Here is a 27,532-nt window from a genome sequence, read left to right as displayed (position 1 = left end):
ACAAATTAAACAGGTGCAGATACTTCACAGAAATACAATCAGACAGTTTTATCTTAAGATACTTTATTAATATCTTCTGTTGACAGCATCAGCCAAAAACAAACATTGAAAATGAAAATCATATCATGAGAAACGGTACACACGGATTCTAATGATTTCAGGAGACGGAAAATATTCAGAATTTAAATGCAATCAATCAGCCACATCTGTCTGCATGTTTGCTTGTACACTGCAGAGCAGACAGAGCGAATGAGCTGGATAATGAAGTCGGGTCAAGGACTGGGAGTTTGTTTATTCTGTGGAGTCGAATTTTTGCATCTCAGGCAGAGCATAGACAGGGATGAGGTCAGAGGCGGTAAATTAGGACAAGCTCACAGTAAACAGGTAGATGGTTAGCACTGAGAGGTCATTATTCACAAATTATGACTTTAAAGAAGAAGAGCTATCTTGTGCTGACAGTGCACTTATCATTCCGTCTTTTTCAGAATGGGAATATTTGGGGGGAATGAATGGGGAAGGGACGTGTCTGGCACATGCACCATATGTTGCCACTCAGCTGGAAATGGGTGAGAGAGAGAAAGAGAAGACAAGGCAGGCAGAGAGAAAACAAAGATATGCAAATGAAGAGAAGGAAGAAGTCACACAATTGGCTCTCTGCAGAGGACGATTTCCAGCTCTCCGCGGTAGAGCTTCCCACCGTCGGACAGGCTCATGATGCTCTCCTTGTAGCCCATCAGATTATTCACATCCACATCCTGAGGACAGAAAAGGAAGAAATCGGGCATGTGTGAAGGATTTTGGTTTGAGTTCATATTGTTACTGTTGCTTTTCAGCGTCAACATCACATAAAGTAAAAGACAACAAGAAAAAAATCTGGTCCAAGTTGCAAAAAATGCAAAAAAAAAAAAAAAATATATATATATATATATATATATATATAAGACCCTTAAGACTGGGCACCGTAAGGCTGTGAGCTCTGAGCTATAACTTTTTGATCCTGAGAAAAACCTAAAACTTAATGAAGTATAATTTTTAGACAATCATTTTTTCCTTTCTCCTGCTTTCTGGATTCAAAGGAGTTTTTTTCCCCCTTGTTATTTTTGCTAAATACCAGGTTTATTTTTGCAACTTTTCCTAAAAGAAAAAGAAAATATTAAATAGTCTCCAACACTCTAGAACAACATACAAACTGAGTGCATTTCAAAATATTTTACTAAAAATACAAGAAACCAATAGCAATCTGTGAACACCAGCATTTTATACATAAACGTGTGAAAAATGTCAAAATAAAACATCTAAATTTTTAACTAAGAAAGTAAAGTATTTGCCTGGTTACTAAGGTAATTTTACCTTTTCTGTGTTTTTTTTTTTTACATCTGCATCCACACAAAAACCATCAGAAATGCTGTTACCCACAATATGCCCCATGTTATGGCAGTACATGGCAATAATCTCAACATTAGCCCATCAAAAACGTAATTGTTTTTAACAATGATGAAATCTACACAGCTGTTTGGGAGTTAATAAAATGTCCAAACTCACCAGATTGTCTCCATTTTACACTATATTTGTGTATCTGTGAAAATGCCTGCTTGAAAACGTAAAAAAACTGAAGCTTCTAGGTCTAAGCGTTTCATCAGGTTTTAGCCCTTAGTGTTGATGCTTGAAATGAAATGAAATCTGATTAACTGCGCATCTTTCAGGTAGAAATTTGTTTAAGTCAACTCAGGTTCATTGTAGACAATAAATGATATATATTGTCCCTTGAGTGAGTTCTGCATGTTCTCTGAGGTCTCAATAAGTAACTAGTTACAAGTACTAGCATTACTGTAGTTTAGTTAGTTTACACTTTTTAGGTCAGAGTACCCAGAGAGAAAATCTACAAATCTAACCATGTATCAGACTTGCAGCTCTGCACGGTGAATGTATTGTTCATCACTTTCTTGTAATGTTGATCGAACTTCAATTGAAAGTACTTGTTGTTATAGTTTTCTGAGAAATTCTAAATATTGAATTTTTTTTATAATTTTTTTTTTTTTTGGCTCTTCTCAACAAATCCTGGACTCCGACGATAAACAGTTAATGAGGTTGGATGTCTTGCTGGTACCAGTAAAGCTTTTGATCTGAGCTTCTGGAGCGCTGAGATCAGAGCACTCAAACATATGAATCACATGCAGCATGTTCAGTTATACAGGCGTAATGTGTTTAGCATAGTTTTAAGTATATCAGGAAGAAAAATGATGGCGGAGAAATGTTATTACGGCCCTGAAGTCTAAGCTAATGTTTGAACTTGCATGGCCAGCTGAGCTGTGCACAGACACGGTGTGGACTGATGGACCTAAATCACTTAACAGAATGCAAGACATCCATATCCGTCTCTTACCTTCTTGGTCTGGTACAGGTCTCGTAGGAGAGCTTCCAACTCTTGCTCATCAATGTAGCCATTCCCGTCCTGGCGAGGAATCAAAGTAAAAAACACATTATTGGTATTTTCAACTCAAGACGTTCAGAAAAGGTTTTCAAAGACAAAACAGACAATGTGACAACGTGCATGCTCATTCTTGCTAATTTTTTTTTTTAATTTGTCCTTTTCTTTTCTTACACTAGCTTAATCCCGTTTAGGCTGGCAGGGTGGATGTAGAGGTACCTATCTTCACTCACTCATTGGCAAGAGAAGGAGACTAATTAAATAAAAGTTAATTGTCCACCAAAGAACCGCAACATCAAAAGGACTAAAGGAAATGCTGCTACTTCTTTTGCTAGCCCACAATGTTTTTCACTGAAAACTTACATCCTCATACGTACCAACCTACAAAACGTTGCAGACCGAGCTAAGTAGCATGACCAATTAAAAAGGACAAATAAAGCACTATAAAATATAAATTCTTTGTGTCTGTGAACTCATTACAATGATCATTGCAGATGAAGGTCGAACTAAACCATAAGTGTGAGTTTGTTCTTGTCAGGTCTTGTGAGTTTTTCCTCCTTGTCACATCAAAATATGTTCTTGTTTTTTATGAGCTATGTTTTTTTTCCCAACAGAAACCAGCAAATTCAAGAAAATATTTCCAAAATATCACATTGAAGTCCTGATCATTAGGCCTTTAGGATCTTTTGGCCTTGTTGTCAACAGTTTGTCACATATGCACCTGCTTCTTTAGCTTAATCTGTTACAGATCCAGAGATAGATCAGTTTCACACATGGAAATCAGGATTTTAGACCCTCCGAAGAGATGACCAAAGATATATTAGCTGAAAACTAGACTTATGGTAACTGGATGAAGATCTAGTAGTTTCTTATGTTAGGTCTTTAGACCAGTCTTTTTTTTTTAAGCCTCAACATTTAGTTTGTCAAATCATTGTCTAATTTGTAACATCTGCTGCCAAGTTCGAGCCTAAAAGCGCTACATTTCAATGAATAAGTGCTTAAATTGCAGATATTTAACATGCAAGAAAATGGACAAAAAATTATGATTATTTTGAGAATTTAAAATGTTTAGTTCTTAATTAGTTTAATTTATTTGCTTGATGGTCCTGGGCTACCACTATTAAAGACATTGTGATTGGTCTGCTGTGTAACTGCTGTGCATATTAATCAATCAGATGGGATTTACACAGTGAGCCAGAGTGGGATGTAAATTATTTCTATAAGGAAATGCAAAGTGCCTAAACATTTACTGAAATATTAATTAATATTTAGAACATATTGTGATTAAATTGGTACCTATGCATTCAATAGGTTTTAAAGATTTATGCAAATATTTAGACATTTTTATTTATTCTTTTATTTTTTTACTTTTTAAATTTTATGAGAAATTATAAAAACAACTGCCTAAATTTGAAGAAATACTTTGAGAGCAATCAAATAAGTGGAGAGCTACAGGCAACTGATGAGGCTGCACAATTATTTTTACAACTTTTTTCATAGATAAATAGAATCTACTAAAAAATGTTTAGTTCAACATAAATTATTTTCCTGTTAATTGACCAGTACTTTGCATTCATCTTAATTTTGTAATAAACAGGAAACTTTTCTCAGAAGCAGACTTTGACTAAAACAACAAATGATGAAAAAAAAAATAAAAATCAGTAAACTGTATACTTAACATTTTATTTTTTCAGATCTACAATAAATTGCAGAACTCACACTACTTTTGGTTTGTTTTGATAAACTCTAGCGTGTTTGGTTTATTTCCTGAACAGACAAAATAATAAAGCTCAGGATTTAAAAAAAAAAAAAAAAAAAAAAGGTCTGTAAATGCTTTCAACTTGATGATTTTGGCAAAGAGAGACCCAAAATATTTTGTTCCCTGCATGCTTTTGCTCTGACTGGTTTGTTTTTCCAGACTTTCTTGCTCAGCCACATTCAGGATTTTATGGCGAAATCATGAATGTACCAGCCTTTCCATTCACAATAACGCGAAGAGGGTTAGCTGTAAAGCCAATATTGAGCCTGTTTGCTAATTAATGAGTTATGTCTCACGGTGGTGTTTATAGGGTTTCGGGCCAGGAGATAAGTCTGTGTTACTGGAAGTCTGCCATTGGCAAACAACGTCGAGCCGCGATCTGTTCAACTGGGCTCAGTCTCAAGATGACTTCAGAGCAGTGAATCCTGCCAGTCCTTTAAAAAGAGATGCTCTTTGATGTTGACACAGCCAGTTTGAAGTGTACCAGATTTGGGGAATAAAATTTGAATTCTATTTATTCCCCACTTTAAGGATAAAAGGACCTGGCACTCTGCGGAGTTACGAGAAACACAGTCACATTAAATATCCGAGTGTCTGTCTAAGCTGTGGGCAATCTTGGATTTTGAAGGGATGTGGGCACCCTGAGACACGTCAGAGTCCAGCTGACAGTCCACAGACTCAGCACCAGCAACTGCAGCAGCCAGCATTTATATTTATCACGAGAGGAAATGCGGCCATTAATTTCAAGTATGTACTCCATAGCTTTTAAGTATATACACCAAACAATGAGAGATGGAACAGCTAAACAGGGGGTTATGGCTTCTCTTCCCACCCCCACTGTGTACAGAAAACATTTATTAAAAATAAATAACAGACATTGCCATAAAAACAGTCATGGAAAAATGACTGTATATTCCTACTATAATAATACTGCAAGAAATGTTTAAATTCAGCAGGAATGGAGGCTTGACAGCCGTTCTCTGTTGTGAACAAACAAGATGAGGATATGAAGCAACATATATTTTATTTTGATTTTTTTTTTTGTCCCCAAAATACACTCTACTTTGTGATATTTAGATATTTTTATATGCGCCAACTTTAACAAGAACAAACAGTGTGCTTATATAAAATAAATTCTACATTTTTGCAAACGTCATATTTCTCAGACAACCGGTGTATTTTGTAGATTTCCTCAACACAGCAAACAAAAAATAAATAAATAAATATTTCTTTGTTTCCAAAAGGAACCATTAAAGATTTCATGACTTAGTGAAATCAATGCAGCTGATCCAGCACAGGTAGGAGTGGAATATACCTCAGATCCCAGTTTTTTATAACGCCTATAAGGAATATGGAAAACACCCACAACGACTAAGACTTGAGCCAAGTCAAAAACCAATGCCGTGTCACATTAAATTGAAATCTTTATTTCCCCCAAAACCTGACTCAGCCTTTCTACAACCTACAATAGCACATCCCTGGCTTCACAAAGCTGATAGCGAACCGTAAACAATAAAAATGATTTAGCAGCTGTATTGTAAAGCTCCACTCCCCTCTGCCTTGCATCATATCCCTCGCTGCTGTCCTTCCCAACAGATTTACCTCTGTTTTGGAAAATAAGTAAAACCGCAGCTGAACAACCGTGAGCTGTTTACACAGGGACAGGTGCACCTGCCCTAACTCATTTCCCTAGGTGGACGAAAAGACCTTAAACAAGAAATTTGCATATTCATTAATTTAACAAAAAAACTGCAACTAAACAAACAATATTCATACACACATTTGATAGAGAATGTTCAACATGTCCATGCAGGGACAGCTCAGCTTTTACACAAAATACAAGCATTTATTCCCACACAACTTAAATAAATTGCATACGTTCATTCAGTCACCTGAATGAACGTATGCAGTCTGTGTCCAAAGCTCAGGGGGCTTCAGTCGCAGATAACACCCGCCTATATATGACTCAGCCTCACTGTACACTGAATTTTCTCTGGGAAAATGCAGAATGTAATCAACCAGAGCATCTGGCAGGGTTCCTGCAGACTTCAGGAACTTACGTTTAGAGTCTTGGGATATTTTTATGACTCTAGCTTCGGATTATAAAACCTTCTGGGAATTTCAGAAGCATCGTCACTTAAAAAGAGAACAGTGCTGAGGAGCGCTTCTTGATCACCAGGCTAAATATGAATTAAATTAACAGAGGCATATTCCTTATTTATTTAATCAACATATTGAGTTGCCGTTGTCATGATATCAGCATGTTTAATGCTGAAACCACAAATGAGTGGTTTGTTACCAATATTTGTTAGCCTGCCATATCTCAAGTGCCACAGTACGGAAGCGCATTGCTATCACGCAGGAAAAAAAAAATTTCGAGCGCTATCACGTTATAACGTGATACGTATGTCGTTAAAACGTGATAGTATCTCGTTAAAACGTGATACGTATGTCGTTAAAACGTGATAGTATCTCGTTAAAACGTGATACGTATGTCGTTAAAACGTGATACGTATGTCGTTAAAACGTGATACGTATGTCGTTAAAACGTGATACGTATCTCGTTAAAACGTGATACGTATGTCGTTAAAACGTGATATGTATGTCGTTAAAACGTGATACGTATCTCGTTAAAACGTGATACGTATGTCGTTAAAACGTGATACGTATGTCGTTAAAACGTGATAGTTATCTCGTTAAAACGTGATACGTATGTCGTTAAAACGTGATACGTATGTCGTTAAAACGTGATAGTTATCTCGTTAAAACGTGATACGTATCTCGTTAAAACGTGATAGTTATCTCGTTAAAACGTGATATTTATCTTGTTAAAACATGATAATTTTAGGTCCAGGAAGTGGCGGTATTATGCTAGGCTAGTGCAGTGGCTAACATGAATTGGTCAGGTTTCCTTTCATGTTTGGTCTACAACATGTAGAGATACGGATGCTGCTTTGCACTGTGGTTAAAACCATTAATAGCATGCGTACTCTGAGCAGGATCCTAAACAGAACGGGACTGCACCGAAGGAAACGTCAGTCCGGTCCTCTAGCTGTAGCGGCGTTCCTGACTGTCTGGATCGAAGCTCAAGTTGGCTTCCGATTGTAGCTTCTGATTTGGGAAATGGCTAAAGGGAGATTATAACGGAGGCTCAGACGTATTTGCTGAACAGTTTCTGTTCAGATTTGTTTTAACAGTACACTTGCTGAACTACGGCTGTTCGTAACCAAGCAACCGAAATCAACAGAAGGCTCGATAGTGGCAAAAGACAAAACTAGATCCTGTTAAGCATTCTTCAAAATAAAAGACTTCCTCTCTCCAAAATAAATCATAAATCAGCAAAAGCTGAATGGCCTCCTTTAAGCGTCCTGAGAAACAATCACCTAATGATCGTGATTCATAAATCTCTACTCGGCTTGGCTCCAGCATCCTTAAACTTTCTTTTACATAGGTCTGTTAATTCCCATTCTTTACGTTTTAACAATATTTTTCTTTTACATGTTCCACTTTTCTGAACTGAAAAAGGGAAGCAAGCTTTTAGTGTGATGGCTCCTACAGCCTGGAAACAGCTCCAGTCTGAAATAAAGATGTCAAAGCTGGTTTCACTGGACTTATTTCGAGCGATTCTTAAAAACAGACGAGATTCTATTAAACAGTGTCACTGTTTTTAAATTCTTTTCTACTGTTTTACACTTCTGCATATGCATTAATTAATTTTATTTTGTAACCAGGTTGCTGTGTGTTGCAGACTTCTACCCAGGTCCCTCTTGAAAATAAGATAAGATGTGTATCTCAACGGGGTTTACCTGATAAAATAAAATAAATAAAATAAAAAAATAAAATAATAATATTTGTCAAATATTGGTCAACAATTTTTAATATTTGTCGACAAACAAGGAGCAAAGAAGAGACACCTCTCCTTTACCATATAGGTGACTTAAAATAATGTTTTCTAATGGAGACAAAGAGGGTAGATAAAGATTATTGTGTTGCTTTGATAAAATAAAACTCTGAACTTGAAGATAGTTATAGAAATATTTTGTAGGAATATCATGTTTGTTTTTAATTTCTTCAAGTTACATAAATATCTTCCCTGAAAAAAGATCAGACACTTTAGTTATATTCTTAGCAGTTTAAATCCTGCTCTACATGGATGAACATTACATCGGATAGTTGTTGCATTTCTCCCAAATAATCAAGTGTTTTTTGCCAGATCATCATTGTATTTTTCAGAAATGGGTATTTTGTTTGCTTAATTGACCTTTTCCTGCCTGATGAGTACATGTACAAGTCTATAGCAATAGAGATCCAGTGGGACACAATAGTAACCCATGCTGGGGGCTGTCTGGCAGTAAAGTAAAACATTGCTGCCCTGATCTGGGTTGAAATAACATAATAGGTTTGATAATTGTTAACACCCTCTGTCATATGGCTGATATAAGACAGACAGTTTCATTCTCGGGCGTTTACCATTTAAGTGAAGTTGGAAAAAGTTATATTTAGCTCCTTAAAGAAGAAGGGGAGTGAGGAAATTGAAACTGATTGGAAAACATATAAGAATTTTGGCAATATTGTAATTTTTATAATATTGATGTGACCAATTAAGGAGATGAGTAGCATCTTTAACTATTAAACTTTTAAAGCTAACATACTTAGACACTTCTGATCTGGAATAGATTATTCATCTCTGATGCTACGTTGCATCACTATAAATCGGAATCTGAAAAGTTGTTGGCATTATTATCCCAGCTGATGGATCCTTGTAAGCCACACAAAAAGGCAGGTGCTCTAGGACAAAAAAGTGAAAGAAAACAGAAGGTTAAAATAATAACAAATATTGTAAATGTGATAGGAGTTTATTTCTAATGCATTCCAGATGCAAACATATTTTTAAATCTCTCATTGCTGAGGTTTCAATTCAGATAAAGATTTCACAAATCACAAACTAGGTTTGAAATATTCTGCCATTAGCGTAGATTAGAATAATCTACTCCAGATTTGAAGTGTCGATGTATGTTCGTTTTTAAAGCAGAACAAATTATTTCTTAACATTTATATGTTAAATATAATTTCCATGATTAGTTACTTATTTACAGTCATATGTCAAGTCATATGTTAAGTATAATTTACATGATTATTATTATTCACCGAATTTAACTTGATTGTACACAATTCCAAAAGGTGACGTGAAAAATAATTAAATTCAAAGCTTTCTGTATGATTTATTTTGGAGAGAGGAAGTCTTTTATTTTGAAGAATGCTTAACAGGATCTAGTTTTGTCTTTTGCCACTATCGAGCCTTCTGTTGATTTCGGTTGCTTGGTTACGAACAGCCGTAGTTCAGCAAGTGTACTGTTAAAACAAATCTGAACAGAAACTGTTCAGCAAATACGTCTGAGCCTCCGTTATAATCTCCCTTTAGCCATTTCCCGAATCAGAAGCTACAATCGGAAGCCAACTTGAGCTTCGATCCAGACAGTCAGGAACGCCGCTACAGCTAGAGGACCGGACTGACGTTTCCTTCTGTGCAGTCCCGTTCTGTTTAGGATCCTGCTCAGAGTACGCATGCTATTAATGGTTTTAACCACAGTGCAAAGCAGCATCCGTATCTCTACATGTTGTAGACCAAACATGAAAGGAAACCTGACCAATTCATGTTAGCCACTGCACTAGCCTAGCATAATACCGCCACTTCCTGGACCTAAAATTATCATGTTTTAACAAGATAAATATCACGTTTTAACGAGATAACTATCACGTTTTAACGAGATACGTATCACGTTTTAACGAGATAACTATCACGTTTTAACGACATACGTATCACGTTTTAACGACATACGTATCACGTTTTAACGAGATAACTATCACGTTTTAACGACATACGTATCACGTTTTAACGACATACGTATCACGTTTTAACGAGATACGTATCACGTTTTAACGACATACGTATCACGTTTTAACGACATACGTATCACGTTTTAACGAGATACGTATCACGTTTTAACGACATACGTATCACGTTTTAACGACATACGTATCACGTTTTAACGACATACGTATCACGTTTTAACGAGATACTATCACGTTTTAACGACATACGTATCACGTTATAACGTGATAGCGCTCGAAATTTTTTTTTTCCTGCGTGATAGCAATGCGCTTCCGTACCACAGAGTCACATTTTGCATAGCATTAATATATTTGGATAGATCGCTAGACTCTAACTTCCCTAGCTGACAGGCTAAAGCTCAGTGGAGTCATTATATGTGAAGGTAAATAAAGACAGACATCAGGAAAATGTAGGTTAGCTATGACAGAAATAGCATCATGGCTGATAAAACTGATTAATGGAAAGTGCAAACAAATGCCACCTACCTTATCATAGTAATTGAAGATGGAATTGAACTGCTCAGAGGTCAGCTTCACACCCTGTAAATAAAACACAGAACGCAAAAAAAAAAAAAAAATATATATATATATAAACACTGTGCTGAAATAAAAGCATGAGCATGTATAACTCACTTACTTACTAATATGTAAAAATAAATAATTAAAGATAACTTAATATAGATGAAAAACTGTAATTGTGTAAATAAATAATTCATACAAAGACTGCTCAGTTATACATTTCTTAAATTGGTGTTTGTTACTGAAACACAGTTTTGAGGCAACCACTGTGCTGGTGGTTTTTCTTTCCATACCTGGAATTTAAGAAGGAAATTCTCCTGGACAGGGAGGAGCCTGTGGGGGCGGGGGGGAAAGGATTTAATTAGCGGACGTAGTGGTCGCTCAATTATTTAAATCAGACAGCGGAGAATGAACGTCGGGAGGAAATGTGTTTTAACTTTTAATATTGTGAAGAGAATTAAGTAAAAACTGCGTATTACCTTGCCATCTCTGAGAGACCCAGCTTTCCATCTCCATTCAGATCAAACATCCTGAGCTGCAGAACAATACAGAAACGAAAGGCACTAAAACATATAAATTGTGGATCAAATCTAAAGCAGAACCAGCGAAGGTACAAGCTTTGACGTCATTGTAAAATTGAGCAAACATTTGCTGTTACAGCTTTAAAACACTAATAGCCTATGCCTTCTTGGCTTGTTTTTTTTTTTTATTCATTTACATTTGACCAACAACTCCAGAACATTGTATATTTAGGGATCTTCTGTAAAGTGCAAAAGTCCAAGCCAAAAGATGACATTTTAATACATTTCCAAATGTTAACCAAATTAGTTATTCGGTTAGCTGCATTTGTACTCTGTCTGTAAATTGATACAAAACTAATTGTTTTGAATTGTGACATTTTGGCCTTATGAACATTTTAGATGAAATGGGGTTTTATATATGATGTAGCCCGGTTGATAAATGAAGCACCTTTTTCTTTTTGTATCAGTCGACAGTAGCGCTCCTAAGTTTTGCTGACAATGTTCAGCTAGATAAGTATTTTTCTCCTTTTGTTAAGATGTTAATTAACATTCTTCAGTCTTTCCTTTCAAAGGAACTCCACTTTTCTATAGTATGCCTTTACAGTGAAAGTGGCGCCAGCAACATGTATAGGACAGTGGCACCAAAGTTGTGAAACATTAATAGACACATCCTCAGTTGATTTAATCTTTTGCAGCAACTGTAGAGGAACAATGGGCTTATCCGAGCATTGAGGAGATTGCTTGTAAAAGTCAGATTAGCTTCGGGGTTTTTGAGGAGCAGATGTTACCGCATCTGGGCTGAAGACAACCTGCAGAGAATAATGGGTCACCACCACTCTGCTGCACATCACTGCTGTCACCAAAACAGCAAATCTCTGACGTCCAGCAGAGCCGATGGAGAGTAGGAACGCTCCTTGAATTATTTCTCATTTTGTGATGTTATGCTCACTTTTGTGACAGACAAGGACAAAGTAGCTCATAATTGTGAAGTTGAAGAACAAGGATATATGGTTTTCAATATATATTTTTTCTTTTACAAAAAGGTGCATTTCTACAAATCCTCCTCTTTTCCTGCTGCAGTTTATAGTCTTCAGGCTGTCTGTATCTCCTCTATGCAACTAGAGACCGGACATTTAATCGTGGATCTTTGTAAAATAGCTCTACCTTATTTAGGTTTCCTGAAGTACATCTATGAACCCTTCCACTACAGCTCTGGCTTTATGTTTAGGGTCTCTGTTCAGCTAGAAGTCAAACCTCAACCTCAACCCCACGTCTTTTCCAGCCTCTTATCAGTCTTCTTCTAATATTCTCTTGCCTCCCATCATCCCATCAATTCTAACTAGTTTCCTTGTCCTGCAAAAAAAAAAAAAAAAAAAAAAAAAGCATGATGCCTCAATCATGGGTCTTCGAGATGATGTGCTGAGCGAGTTTCCGTCCATGCACAAAGTTTTGCACTGAGGCCCCCTGCAAGTTTAGCAGCTTAGCAGGACAATCATGTCTTTTTTTTTGACAGATTAAAACATGTTCTGGTGGACTTTTAAAGTTTGGGAAACTGTTTAGAACTGGATCCTGCTTTCAGCAACTCAACCATCTTAATCCTGGTGTGTGTAATGTGTCCCTTCCTCTTCATGGTGCTGTTGTCCACTAAAGATCACTAACAAACCCCTAAAGCCTTTCACAAAACTCCTGAATTATGCTGAGATTAAATTACGCACAGCTGCACTCTGTTTACTAAGTAGGTGTTTGAAAGCATTTGGTTGTGTTGGGTTTGTGCTGGATTTAAATGAACAGCTAGAAATGCACAGCACATTTTTGTTGTTGTTGTAAAACAATTTTGAAAACCAAGTTTTCTTTTCCTTCCACCTAATAATGATACACAACTTTGTGTTGGTCTATCACAAAATAAAACAACAAAAAAAGAGAAAAACTCAATATGTAAAATAAATTGAAGGCTGACTGTGTACAGTCATTTGAGAAAACTCCTCTAGAAAGTCAATTTATTTTTTGAAAGAATTTTCACTTAGGGTAAAACTTGAAACCTTTGTGCTATAGAGCTAAAAAAAAAAAAAAAAAGTCATGCAGCTCCACTGTAAATTGAAGAGTAGTGCAGTATGTGTATTTACACATGAGACAAAGAAAGTCTTACTATGGTCTGTGTGTACTCCTGCAGCTTCTGTTCATCATAGTGTCTGTTTGCCTTTTCCAGCAGGTCTGACAGAAAGCCCTATAAATGGATGCAGATCAGAAGAAAAACAAAACCAAAGATGATCCGTCTGGTTATCATCACATTGGCAAGATATTAAGATTAAAAAAAAAAAATTGTTTTGTTTACCCTGAATTTTAATTCATATAGTTTTTGAAATGTAAAAGTGCCATCTAAATATACATCATAACATAATTTATTGAATAAAACTTAAAGCAAAAGAAGGAATGAAGACACAGCCAATAAAATATGACAAAAAAATAGTGAAATGGTATTTTCTTTTTTTTTTTGGTTTAAAAAGTATTTGCAAACACAGTATTGCAGCCTTTTAAGCCACAAAGCGTCACACTGAACCTTATTGTATAACTTGATTCAATATTTTCCATGCCTGCTCTCAATTATGCGGTGAGACGCATGTCTGGCGCCTGGCATCTCATCTGCAATTTTCCACAGTTTTCAAAAAGCCACACCTGAGTAACTCATCTGCACCTGGTCAGCTGGAAGAAATGCGACACTGGAAACAACCCAAGCAGCATCTGCACATGTCAGTCGCCGACCCCAATAAGGCACAGCTCCCCAGAGAATAGCGTGGCCTTTTATAACATTTCAGCCAACATTGTAAAAGAGGTGTTGAAGTAAATAACATGTGCGTAATCTCCAACACCTTTTGCGTCTAAATCGACACCCGATGGGGGGCGGGGGGAAGCTCTGGGGAATTTCCTCTGGATCAGCTGCTGAAGTCTCATGTGTAAACCGGTTAACTGTTTTTTGCTCGACTCATAGCGTAGGCTTACATTGCTACAAATGAATATTAAAAAGAATGAGTGGGATTTAAAATAAAATAAAAAAATGGAGTTAAAATATTCAGCCTGTGTCGCATTCAGTAGATTAAATTTAAAACCAAAGTTAGGTCAAGCAGGCATTTCTGTTGGCTAGGCTGTAAGCAGATTACAGGTACTGTCGATGAAATGAACACATTCAAGAAAGCAGATCAGAAACTTTAGGTTGCTGAGCGCATTCGATGACAATTATCTCTGTGTATGTTTGAAAGGTGAGGAGAGCGATTCCTTCTCACAAGACAGTAAATGTAGGCTGCTGTACGACTACGAGCAAGAACAGACTATTGACAATTTCATGGAGGGAGATATTAGGGCAGGGTTACAGTGTATGGACTCCTCTTTACAAAGATAATGGATGCTTAATAGATCAAAGGTGAAATACCGCAGGCACTGATCTATTGAGATGTGGAAAATGTGATTTGATTAGGCGAGTCCTCCTTCGCCATGTTCTCAACATGGGAATGAGTTAGGATGAAGTGAGAATGTTTTCAGTCTCAATGCATCACCCACATACTGGGTATGTGTTGAGATGCTTCGGATCGTTGCAGATCTAGGAAGAAGCTATTCTACGTTGTTTTCATGATGCTCCAAGATCTTGCATCTCACACCCACACAGTCAAGTTTCCTCACATAAGTTGAGTCGTGTGACGCATTAAGTTAAACATAAAAAGGAATAATAAAGCCCAAAATAATGTAACTGAAATATGTTTATGCAATTCAATTTCTTTTAAAGGTGCAATTTGTTCCATGCAGTGACATCTAGTGATGCAATAGGCACGTTGCATCCAGCTTGACTCAACAGAGCAGAACCGCTTAAATTCAGTAGAGCGATATTATATACCGGGAATAATTAACGTAAACTAGAAAATGTAATCTATGAAATTGTGACAAAGGAAATGGAGTGTAAACCTAGCTGTGTTTGGTGTTATTTAAACTCCTTCCACATATGATTTTTGTCACTTTTTCACCAGTGCTAGATCGAGAAACCTGCACACAAATTAAATTTAAAAGTCAATTACATCAGAATTGCATCTTCTCAGTTACAACAAGGTTGTCACTTTGCCCTTTTGAAACACTTGAGTTGATCCAAGCACCAAAAAGCAATTAGCAGCTAGGCTAATGTGCTACCACTTGTGCTTTCATTTATTTCTATATTTCTTCCTAATTAGAGGAGGACTGGTCCTCCAGAGTTTACACCATTCTTTTAAATGGCATTTTCAACTAACTCATCTAATAATTTGTCTGATCCATTGTGGTATAATTATTCTCAAAAGTCATGCATGTGGGACCAGGTTCAGCGCAGAGTGATGAGTGTTAGTGGAGTTGTATATTTGTGGAAGAGCATTTTTATCCCATGAGTGAGCAGAACTGTCTCTATGGGACACCTGGGTTCAGAGAAATAAAATAATCCCCTCAGAGCTTGCTTTGACTGCTCTTAATTAAAAAAAAAATCATAATCAAACTTCATATATATTTTGTAATCATATGCTCTCATTTGTTTTTGGTTAACAAGGCAATTATAATTTACCTAACGCGTAAATGTAACGTTATTTCAATCAAAATGAAAAAAAAAAAAAAATGATACTGACACAGAAAAATGTTACAGACTGTTTTCTGATACATTCGTTAGTTTGTGTTTATTTGTGCCAACAACATGCATTAACATGCAGAAGCGGAGTGCAACATAAGCATACGTGGATACATTCACACATTGTGGTCTGATGAGTACATTTGAAGCAGGAATTAAGAACAACAAAAGCAATATGAGGAGAAATCCCTCTAAATGATTACAGCTTAGGGTCCTGTTAATGTTTGGTCATGTGGAAGTAACAGTGAGTGAAGGAGGGAAGGAATAAAAACAAAAACAAAGCATAAGTATGACAATGGAGGAATATGAACAAACACACTGAACTACTCTGAGGTTGATGATAAGAACTATTTCTCAATGATTTTAATGTGTTGATGAGCATATCCATTTACCTTCAGCTCATTCGCTTCAATGTAGCCGCTGCGATCTGTATCATATCGCCTCCACGCCTGAGAGAAAATAAAACAAATGTTTTAGTTGAAAGGATTTTTTTCCCAGCATTGATGCAGAGAAATTCATCTCCACAGTGTTCTGCATCTCCTCTGTTTGAATAAATTCTCTCTGATCGACCCCCCGCCCCCCACCCCACTTGTGCACCAAGGGTTTCACTTTTCTCCAGTGCAGAAGAGCATAAATCGTTGCAGAGGGGACGATTTGAAAAGCCCGAGCCATTACTGTAATCACACTGTTTCCAATACAATCCCTATCGCCCACATGCAGGGCATGGGGCAACATGAAAGAGAGGAAAGAGAAAGTCATTTTAATGAATGTTTTAATCTAGCAGCTGTCCCTGTCCAAAGAAGGGCTCCTTATCAAAGATGGATGGCTTCTCCTCCTCCTCCTCCTCCTTCTCTGCTCCTCCTCTGAGCTCTGCAGAGAGGAGCTACAGTGGCGTTATCCATTATATATGACTCTGAAAATAGAAGTTTCTGCTTCCTCATTCTAACCCTTTAAAAACCTTTACGCCCCCTCCTGCCCTCCCCTCTTCCTTCAACAAAGACTGATTAATCCCCCTCTCCAAAAACTCTAACCCCTCAACTTCTCATCAGCGTTTCATTTGCGGTCCCCCTTTTTTATCCCAGCTTTCCCTCTCACTTGCCCTTTTATATCGTTCTCCTCCATACCTTCCCTCTCCTTCATTTTCCTCCCTTTACTTGAATATTTCCTCTTGGTGTGACACGACAGGCGAGGACCCACACATGTAATTGGTTTCTAATTGCCTCGGCTCTTTCAATGCAAACGGGTCGAACATAAAATCTGCCATTTTATCCAACTGTGGTCTCACGACGTGCTTCCTGAAAATTAAATATTCTGTGTTAGTTTCTTGGAAGCCCTTTCTGTTGCTCCACTGGTGGTTTCTTATTGAAAAATTTAGAGCAGCACTCAAACTGGGGGACATTTTTATATAAAGTAGTTTCTAAGAAATGAAACTTTCCCTTTATAGGCTTTGAGTATGAACAGTAACTCCACCGTCTGACTAATAGAAATATTTTACAGGACTTATTTTTTTGTATAGCTGACAAAGACAGGTGATTTAGAGCAACATCAGCAATGAGAATTTTATGCTTGGCATGTATAAATACTACAAAAACGGAGAAATCGAGGCTAAAATTGGGATGTATCTGGTCTGAAAGTGAAAGATTTCAATGTCTAAACTGAGTTTTAAGATGTTCTTTTTTTTTTTTTTTGGCAGACACACCAAAAAACCCCCCAGGATTGACATGGGAGCCTCCTGACTTTAAGCTTGCCATCTTAACCCACTGAGCTAAAGAACTACAGCTTTGAAAGTTTTAGTACAGGTACTTCTATGTGTTCTTGTGATTGGCTCGTTGTCATTTCTGTACAATTGGTTGATTTTTTTTTTTTCCTAACAGAAAGAGATTCAACTCAGTTCTTAAATTGTCTGAGAAACATCCGGCCAGAGCTTCAACACTTCAAATGTCTTTTTGGTCGCTATCTCACTTTTATCCTCATTCTCGCTCTCTTTTAAACATCTGACACAAATAATAAACATTAACGGTTGTATTTTGCTGTTTAGTAACCGCTTGACACTTTGCGCAATTTTCCTACAACAGGTGAGTAGTCTGGTATTTTCCATCATGTTGTGGCACAGCCATAATAGCTGTCTTGCACAGTGTGACAGTGTGCATTGAGCTTTAGGCAGCTTTTGCATAAGGACCACTGTGACATGGGAAGACGATGTCAAGCCACAGAGGAGGCAGACGCAGAGCCGAGTTGGCAAATAGGTGTGAATGTGGGACAGAACTCCTTTAAAGCCAACAACACTGCTGTCATTCACAGCTTCCTCTCTGCTGACCTCTTTCATAAAAAGCACTTCCTTGCAGAATGAGGCCAGCTCCAGTGGTTGACTTATTAGAACGACGAGGTGGCTCATCCTTCTTCTCCTAATAAGGATCCATATTGTTAGAAGGTCTCCTCATCCTGCAAGGAAGTGACATTCAATGCTAATTGGCCAAGAACTTCTTTGAATTACTTGAAGTCAGACCAGGACTCCTTCTTTAAGGCCCAAGTCCTCCAAATCTTGCTGGTTCATATCATGGCAGCGTATCAACACAAACATCCACATTGTGAAGGGGTGACATTTAATCATACTCTCCAGTTTAATGGCCAAGTGTAACATGTTGCTCAGTCTTGTTTTTCTTTTTCAACATCAGGACATCAGTGTCCTTAAACGGCTTCAGTAAAATGAAGAGGTTGTTTATGGTTTTGTACTCTCTCACTGAATACTGTAATCAACCTTACTCTGTCCACAAATTTCCTGCTGTAGCGTATTTTTTAATTTATTTTTTAAAACGCTACGTATATTCTGCTGATTATTCCTACAGGACACTATGGTGATGGGAGTTTAGGATTCTCCAGACACATCAGCTCTACTTTTAAACACAAATCCTGGACAATAGCTTGAAAATGCAATAAAATGTTGAAGAACCATGTTTACCATGTAGCTCCGTGTGAGTAACTGATTTAATGTAGCTGGTACTATAATGTATACAATTACAAGTACTACACATGCCACAATTTGAGAAACAAGACATTATTGTTCCTCATATGTATGCCTCTTTTGTGGCTCTGCCATTTTTTCCCCGAGTCCCTCTTTGTGATGTGTCTGCGCTCACCTGACTCTGAGCACAATTTAGATCATTAAAGAAAAGAAAAAAACATACAACTTTAAGACATGTGCAGTCATGTGCAATTGAAGGCGACAGCCTGTGTCTTTTAAATTCAAAGTCCTCCACTTTATGCTGCTAATTGGAACACCATCAACTATCTGAAGGGAATTATTTTATGACATTAGCTGCTGGGTGGCGAGAACATGCCGTCTGTCTACAGCTCACTGAGTTCAGCCTACGGTGTTGATTGCTTGAAGTACGTTGGCTCTTATTAATGATCATTTTAATAGAGCAAGAGGGTTCTGTCCAAAAAAAAAAAAAAAAAATCCTTAAGAACTGACAAGAACTGACCATTAGGGGCAGGTGCTTTTTTGTGTTAAAAAAAGATCATCATGTCCAGGTAGAAAACTCAAAAGACCCTCTTACCGCCATGAACTCAGCACTGGAGCTGACAAACTGTCTGAAGCAGAGCAAGAAGTTCTCTTCAGTGGGAAGAATCTGGGCCAGCTGGAGAGAAAAAGATGACAGGAAAATGGCAGTGGTGAGCACAAGATGGTGCAGTTCGAGAGCGAGAGAGAGAGAGAGGGGGGAGCTTTTTGTCTGCAAAGCCTCAAATGGGCAACTAAGGAATAAATAATAAAGAAGCATAACCTCAAAAGCTGGGCCATGTCTTCGATGGGAATATTTATTGAAATCCCCCTTCAGCATATTCAGGAAAACACTTTACTGTGGATCTTTATCCGGTGTATTGAACGTTCAATTAATTTTCCTGACGGGAGACGGCTTATTGATATTTCAGAATCTCTTTCTCTTTGAATCTCAATCTGAATTCACTGACTGCAAGGTGAAGCTCCTGCTTGTACTGGAGGAAAACACACCAACAAGCCTTTTAAGACCCAAATAATGGGTTCTCTATTTTTTTTTAAAATAGTTTCTCACAATCATCACATAGTATAACATCTTTCGCCTTCTGATTATTGAAGATGTCGTCTGTTTGTCTTGTGAAAATTCAATTTTTATGCAAAACTGGATGCAAGGCAACCACACTGTGTGCACAATAATTAGGCACTTGAGGATTTTGCCCATATCATAATTTTCAGGCATATTTTTTAACTTCAAGATGGATGAAATAAATGCTTAGCGGATTTAATCATCTCTGTGTAAGCAGAGAGGGTGTGGCCTAAGGTAACGAGGTAAGATAAGAGAATCATTAAATGTTTCCTTACGAGTAGTCGAAAGAAACATGTTCAGAAAATAAGATGCAAATTAACTATGATGAGAAAATGTTTTTTTTTGTTTAGCTGAATAATAATTATGCACAATAATAACTGCCCAGTGATTGTGCCCATATAGATATTCTCCCAAAAAAGCCAGTACCTCACTTTCACTTTTATAAACATTGATGTTTGATGTTTATTAACCCTTTGGCCATAATGTTTGATGTAATCAGTGATCAACATCCAGCAGCTTTTTTTTTTTTTTCCACTGACGGACGATGGATGTAGTTGAAGCTCATTTATGATGATGCTCAACAGGCGCTCTGAATGTTTTCCCTTTTTCTTTTTTTGTAAACACACGCTTGTTTTTCTAACTGCTGCTAAAGTTAAAGCTCAGCATTACATTCAAATATGCACTGCAGTAATCTAATTTATAGAAGGAGCACACGCTCTGTGTAAAACGGATCCTCAGTTCCAACTGAATATTGAGCCAGAGTGTTTTTTTCCCATCACATGTTGTAAAATGGACATCACTGTAAGTTAGAACGATAGTCGTCAGCATTGTTTTGCCTCCTTACAAATTTCTTCAGTTTTTCTTTTTTTGTTGTTTTTTGTCGTCACACTTAAGAGTTTCAGGTTATCAAAATATCAGGCACAGAGAATCTGAGGCAGCAAAATAAGCAGTTTTCAAATGATGAAGAAAAAAAATCTATCCAAACCATCTAACATCTGTGTGTGACAGCTGACCCTACACTCACACAGGGATCTGAATGGTAATTGTTTTCTGTTCATCCTTAACATTAGTTTACATATTGATTAGTGAATAGTTTAGATTTTGTATTTTTAAAATTATTTTCATTAGCCTGACTCTTTAGTTAACTATTTGCAGTGCACACATTTAGTTAACTTTATCTGTCAGTTCTTTATATTTTTGTTAAATGCAATGAATTAATTTATTTGTTTTGAAGTTACCAGTTTCCTTTGGAGCTGCTGCTGGAGTCACTCAGAAGAGCTCCAGCTAATTGATGTCCTTATATGGCTGGGAAACCTCCTCAGTGGGTCGTTCCATTTTTTCGCCAGTGGACGGGGAAATTTGGTTTTCTTTAGTTTAATTTTACTATTCCTTTAATGTTTCTTCTTTTTGGCAGTTTAGTTCTAAGGATATTTATTTAATTTAAAGATTTAGTATTGTGTTGACCAGTATTTGTTTAAGTTTTTGTATGTTTAATTACCCCCTTTGTGAGTCAGCAGTGGTCTGATCAGCCACTATTTAAGTTCCCCTCATGTCTTGTTTGTCAGGTCAGTTTTGTACTCGAGTCCTTTGTGTTGCTACCTGAGTTGTAGTTTGTTATGTTGACCTCAGTTTTGGGCCCAATTCATAATTTTTGAATTATTTTTGGATTTTTTGTAATAAATTAAGAATATTTTTGGAATCCATTCAGTGTCTCTCTGGCTGGTCTGTGAAGAACCCTCACAGTATGGAAAGTAAAATCTTTAAATTTAATAACTGGTCGTGCCGGTTGTTATGCACTCGTGGTAACCGTCGATGAGTTTTGTATCAGTGTGGAGAAATTGTGGCCTACAATTCTTTGCATAATTTGTTTACTTTAGCCACACTGGAAAGTTTGCGAGCATGAATAGTCTGTTTAAGGTTACACTGCAGACTTTGATTTGTCCCCTCCAAAACCTTTAGGGTAATTATTATTTCTTTTTTTTTTTGTCACTATCCTTCTGCATAACCCAAGCAAGTTTGAGTTTAAGTTCACAAACCAATAGCTGGGCATTCTCCATCAGGATCTTTTTTTGATAGAGGTTCCATCAATTACAGAAAGTTGTCCATATTGGCAAAGCATTGGCCAGGCCATCACACCGCCACCATGTTTGACTTTCACTAAGATGTTCTTTTTTCTGAAAGGCTGTATCAATTTGACACAAGATGTAACAGGATACATCTTCCAAAAAGTTCTACTTTGTTCCTGTCAGTCCACAGAATATTTTTTGAAAAGTATTCAGTCGTCATCAGAATGGTTTTAGTGAAATGTGAGATGGATATTTGGTTTTCTAATTAGGCAGCAGCTTATAACTTTCCAATAAATGCAGTTGTTTTGTCTCTTTCTTAGCCTGCAGTATTTGACTGCAGTGTGTAACCTACCTTCATCTCATTGGCCAGTCAGTGAAACCCTTGCTGATAGGTTGGAGTGCCATGCGACAGCGACAAAGGTTGAAACATTTTCATCTCTCTTGTGGAGCTTTGCAAGCCCACATGTGCAGGTTTATATCTACAAGACCTACACAAATTTCATATGCCTGAATTACGTGAATGGAAGAGGGCAAGAGATTGTTAACTCATTGTGCACGTTCCATAGGAAATGAATGGAGAGGGACTGATGTTGCCTTATGAGTATCAACTCAGACTGATTTACCTTAAAGACTCAAAGACTTTATTTCTCATCTGTTCTTGAATTTCTCTTGCGTATAAGTGTTTTTGCTTACTCCATGTTGTCAGACAGACTCTATTTCTTGACTCTACAGATTAACCAAAGCAATGTGGTTAATTGTAACTAATTTATGATTTAGATCAAATCAAAAATTGAAAACAGCATTTTCTAATTACTTACTTAAGTTGTCTTTGCCTAATATTAAACATGTTGAAACAGGTAAGTGTGACAAAAAAATGAAAACAGATGAAAGCTGCAACCATATCTGAACTAAACGCTTCAGGTTGGTTAGAGGTGTCTCTTCGGTTTACGGCAAGCTTAAACTTTTCTCATTTGGCTCTCGGTACTGATACCTCTGACATCTCGATGCGCCCATCTTTGTTCTTGTCGAACTTCTGCATGAACTCCTTCATCCTTTCTCTGAATGTGGGGTTTGTTGGGTCCTGGAAACATTTAGTTCAGTTATGCTAGTAAAAACTTTTGTGACTGGTGCAGATCTTTGCTGATCTAGTTCTCCTTGAACTCACCACTCCTGCTCCTCTCCGAGCCGTCTCCAGCTCCCTGAAGAAGTTCTCCAGCTCCTTCCCCTCGATGTATCCATTTCCTGAAGAGAAACACACGGGTCTTATGAGCAACATGTGACATCAACCTGATCGCCCCTCCAGCTCTCTGTTTTCACGGGGCTTTGTGTCAGAAAATGCTTTATGCAGATGAGGTGAGTCGGCTTTTAATAGAAAGTTTGGAAAATTAAGATGCATAACCTCCTCTGTGGATATGAATTTGTGCAACTCCAGAAATAATGGATTAATTCATCAGCTATTTTATTATTTAAAGCTAAATTACATCCACCTACAGTCAACCAAGTTGGTAAAAATGACTATTTTTAGCCTCTTGGTCATTATCCTAAATTGAATTAAATCATATTTCTTGGATCCTTATCGCACAGGGCCGTAAAGTTAATCTTCTCTCTCCCTTATCTTGTTTCATTCTCATTCCCAGTGGTCTGATTCTCTGACAGAATCCATTCTAGGGACAAATCGGTCTGATTTGCTTCACCAAGGTATTATGGAAACCTGTGCCAATATTCTATCAGGAGGCGAGGCTGAATGGCTGGACAGATGGCTCCAAACGATGTGACTAGCTGCTTCAATAAAACCCTGGAAGGCAGAGCTGCCTCATTAAGCTCCAACAAAGATGATTATGCCATCCACTTCCTCTCGCTCCGGCTCGCCGTCTTTCTCTGCTGTTTTTACATTTGACTTTTCCTTTCTTCATCCAGCCAACATCTTGGCTTCCTTTGTTCTGTGTATATCAATGTGTGTGTACGTGTGTGTGTGTGTGTGTGTGCCTGTGATGTTATCAAAACTCATGAATAAAATCTTTGTTTTTTTTCCGATAGGTGGGACAGTGATGTGCTGCCGCTGAGCTTTTCTTTAGCGTTTTACAACGAAATGTCCTGCTTGGTAATTAAACAGAGGGATGTGAAGACAATCAAACAAGCCAGTTTTTTTGGAGGCTTATACTGCAGGAACCTGCCATTGACTTGATGAATACAGTGACAAGAATAATAACCTTTAAAGTTTTTTTGTGCTGTGATTGGTTCACATGCAACTTACTGCAACTGAATAAGATATCGGTGTGTGATGTTAGAGTATGCCAACTCACTTCATATTCCATATTTTAGTCATTCTGGATAAATCCCTATTGGTTGCAAAAAAAAAACACAAAAAAAAAGATCTACAGGATGCTGCGTCACCAGGGCCTCCAGAGACTCTGAAAATGAGGTTTTATTTCTAGTTTTGATGCTAAAACATACGCCGCAACACAATTCAACCTACCAAGAGGGCAGGTGTGCACACTAAGTGAATATTAAAAGCAAATACAACCTGCATTTGCCTTTCAAAGCAGAGGAAACGCTCCATCCATTCAAATGTTTTGTCTTGGGTAAATTCAGGAGCTAGACTTTGCTTTCTCGGTTTCCGTTTACAGACCACTGAAAAATAATTGACGGCTTAATGCTCTAAAATTAGCTAAGTGAACAGCAGTTGTTTAAATCTTTTTTTTTTTCCTGCTTTGAAGGAGCTGAAGTGAAAAGGCCTGATGGATAGCAGCAGAGAAAGATGAGAGGGGCGCAGTACACAGGAGCTGCAAAAGCAACGCAATCCAGCTGAGATTTGATCCGAGTGCCAACGAGGGAATATGTGCCTCGATCGTCTCTGAACACTTCGCCTCCTGTGTATTTTTATCTGCAACTTGGAGATGTTTACTCAGTGTGAACAAACAAATTAGTCCTTTCTATTGGCGGAGCCAGGCAACACTTCCAGTAATGAGAACAGAAATCAGACACCCGCAGCCAAATCTGCGGATGCTCACTCCTCACTTTTGTTTTGCAAAGCGGCTCGTTGCAAAACAAAATTATGTAAAACAGCAACGAAGAAGTCGAGGCACCTGGAAGGGACTGGTATCTGCCCAATCCAACTGGCCCCACGGAGTAAAACCAATAACTTTCTCTGCTCTCATATGGAGAAATTGGGGTGAAGCTCAGCTGCTGAGCTCCTCCACCACACCCAGCTTCTCACCCCAGCTTGATTTCCCAGCGGAAAACATTTCCGCTTGTATGCAGGCATCAAAAATGAGTGCACAGACAGCAGATTCCCTAGAGTACAAGTGTGTAAAACAAATAGGTGCAGCACCCTTACTTTGTCTGCAGGTGTGTTTTTTGGAGCATCGGGGAGTAGACAGGAATCTGACTCAGATCAGTCTGTTTAGTGGTGATTATTCATTTTTCGCAGCATATGTGTGAAAAAGAAGTTTTGTCCTGCCTTCATCTTAATCAAATTAGCAGTACAGTTATCTTGTGTGTTTTAAATATACGAAAAACCTTCTATTAATCAGTTTAAAGAAAGTTAATTAATGCATCTACACTCCTGGCTATGAATAAGTTTAACCATCATCACATTGTGACTATAATGTGGTTGACAAATTTATAGGAAGACAAAGGAAACTATTTATGGATTCATGCACATTGTGGTGATATGCAGAGTGGCATAAGACAAAGCAGACAGATCTAACAAGAAATTAGTCAAATTTGTAAATGTAAAAGGATCTGCGTGTGCATGTGTGGTCACCGTGATGGATTATCCTCCATTGTGGCGAATGCAAACTTATGAAAATCTTTTCTTGCATGAAACAACAAGCGCCTGACAAATTGCACTTATAGATTTATTCAACCATTTTCATAACAGTGTCATTTTGCAGCGTTGGGAATGGTTGTTGCCCATTTACAGCTGTCAGTAGGCAAGAGGAGAATTCACCATTCAAACACAGAGAGGCACAATTATGCAGTGAGAGTGCCTAATTCACCATGTATGTATGTTTTGGGTCTATGGTAAATTGGAATTCCCCTCAAAATGAAAAAAGGACGCAATCTCCATGCAAGAAGTCTGGGAATGGAACCCAGCTTCAAGGAAACAGAACCAACAACTTGCACACCAAAGACTAATAATAATAATAATAATAATAATAATAATAATAATAATAATAATAAACGTATTAATAATAAACGTGTAAAGCACAAAGAAAAACATCTATAATTGGAAGCATAAAGCCAAAGTACAGCTTATGATGAAATGAAAAACACCAACATCGGGGAGTACTTCATGTACCAGCAGGACTTCGCCGAAATGCGCACAGGCTGCGCAAATCAGAGCCAACGGCACAAAAACATTTTAATCGGGTTTAATCTCGAAATCACCACATTTTCCAGCTATTTTCACAGTTATGTCACACGACATGATTAAAAATGTTGGCGTAATAAAGAAATGCATTACAAAAGACTGTTTGTTCTAAGATCAGATGTGAACTTTTTAGATTGGTAAAATATATCATTTTGCGCCACTTCTTACAAAAAAGCAAATGTCTTTAAAAAAATTTTTATACTTTCCCCCTAAAAAGACCCCGCTGAGAGTACTTTTAATAAGTCTTTAATAAACTTCATTTTAATTTCCCCGCGTCAAAAATGACTTTCGGTAAAATTTACAAATCTCTTGATTTGAAGATCTTTTGGCTGATTTGTCACCTCTAAACCTGAAATTGGGTGCAGTTGTCCAATTCAGTTCAATTCAGTTTATTTAGCGGGCCAAATTAAGACAAATGTCACTTCAACCCGCCAAGCAATTTGCAAACGGTCAAAATCACAAGTAGATAAATACAAACCAGTTAACTTTAAGTCAATCCAGTCTAATCTAATCACATATTCAGGTCCTATTCCTTCGTCGCAATCCCATCCTAATTATAATACAGCACAATAGAAAACAGTTTATCATTTGTTGTTTATAATAAACAATTTATATGATAAACATATTTTTTAAGATTTTGCCTTTTATAAAATTTCCCGTAGAAAAAAAAAGAAAAAAAAAGTAACCCTACCGTCCACATCGAAATGTTTCCAAATATCAAGGAACTGGGACGCGGTGACCTCGGCCAGGTGCAGGTGAGGAGGCTGTTGTGCTTTATTTGCCATGATGATGAAGGTGATGAAGATGCCGCTCCTGTGGGATGCTGCTGCAGGTCGGACACCAGTGATGAAAAAGTGACGGAGAGGGGGGAGAAAATCCGCTGCTAACTTTTTCGGTGTCTCCGGCTGAAACAAACTCCACACTGTGGCCCCTGCTCGCCGCCCCGCCGCTTTTTAACGGGGGCGCAGGAGCTGCAGCGGCGCCGCACGGCCGCTGGGGGCGCACTGGCAGCATCCATCCGTCTGAGTCAGCGCCTCTATCCGTGCGCACGTGTGTGTGCTGCCAAGCTGCGCGCAGTTTTGCGATAGGACTGCAGTGGACAGGATGATGTGTGCTGAAGACGCAGATGGATCAACTGTTCTCTTGTTGCATCAGTTTTCCTTTTGCAGCAGCTTCCCTGTGGACGCGGTGTTTTTTGATCTGGTGCGCGCGCGCGCGCGCACGACACCTCTATGTTCCCCGCGTTCTCGTTGAAGGTGT

At 37.8% G+C, this 27,532-nt stretch overlaps 1 protein-coding gene across 1 annotated transcript; it reads right to left on the bottom strand.

Annotated features, from left to right (window-relative positions):
* Positions 1 to 46: 46 nt before the first annotated feature.
* calb2a (calbindin 2a) lies at positions 47 to 27,222 on the bottom strand. Its single transcript, XM_015000717.2, has 11 exons — positions 26,964 to 27,222; positions 23,063 to 23,139; positions 22,889 to 22,978; positions 19,307 to 19,387; positions 16,142 to 16,198; positions 13,266 to 13,343; positions 11,078 to 11,133; positions 10,892 to 10,931; positions 10,566 to 10,619; positions 2,384 to 2,452; positions 47 to 755 (listed from the first exon to the last, which is right to left on the bottom strand). The coding sequence occupies exons 1-11, from the start codon at positions 27,055 to 27,057 to the stop codon at positions 639 to 641; spliced, it is 813 nt and encodes a 270-aa protein (XP_014856203.1). The 5' UTR covers positions 27,058 to 27,222; the 3' UTR covers positions 47 to 638.
* Between the last annotated feature and the right edge of the window lie 310 nt (positions 27,223 to 27,532).

This window comes from Poecilia mexicana, unplaced genomic scaffold (genome assembly GCF_051168715.1).
Source record: "Poecilia mexicana isolate PSO_F unplaced genomic scaffold, ASM5116871v1 scaffold_6, whole genome shotgun sequence".
Taxonomy (NCBI): domain Eukaryota; kingdom Metazoa; phylum Chordata; class Actinopteri; order Cyprinodontiformes; family Poeciliidae; genus Poecilia; species Poecilia mexicana.
This window is presented reverse-complemented; position numbering and strand designations above follow the sequence as displayed.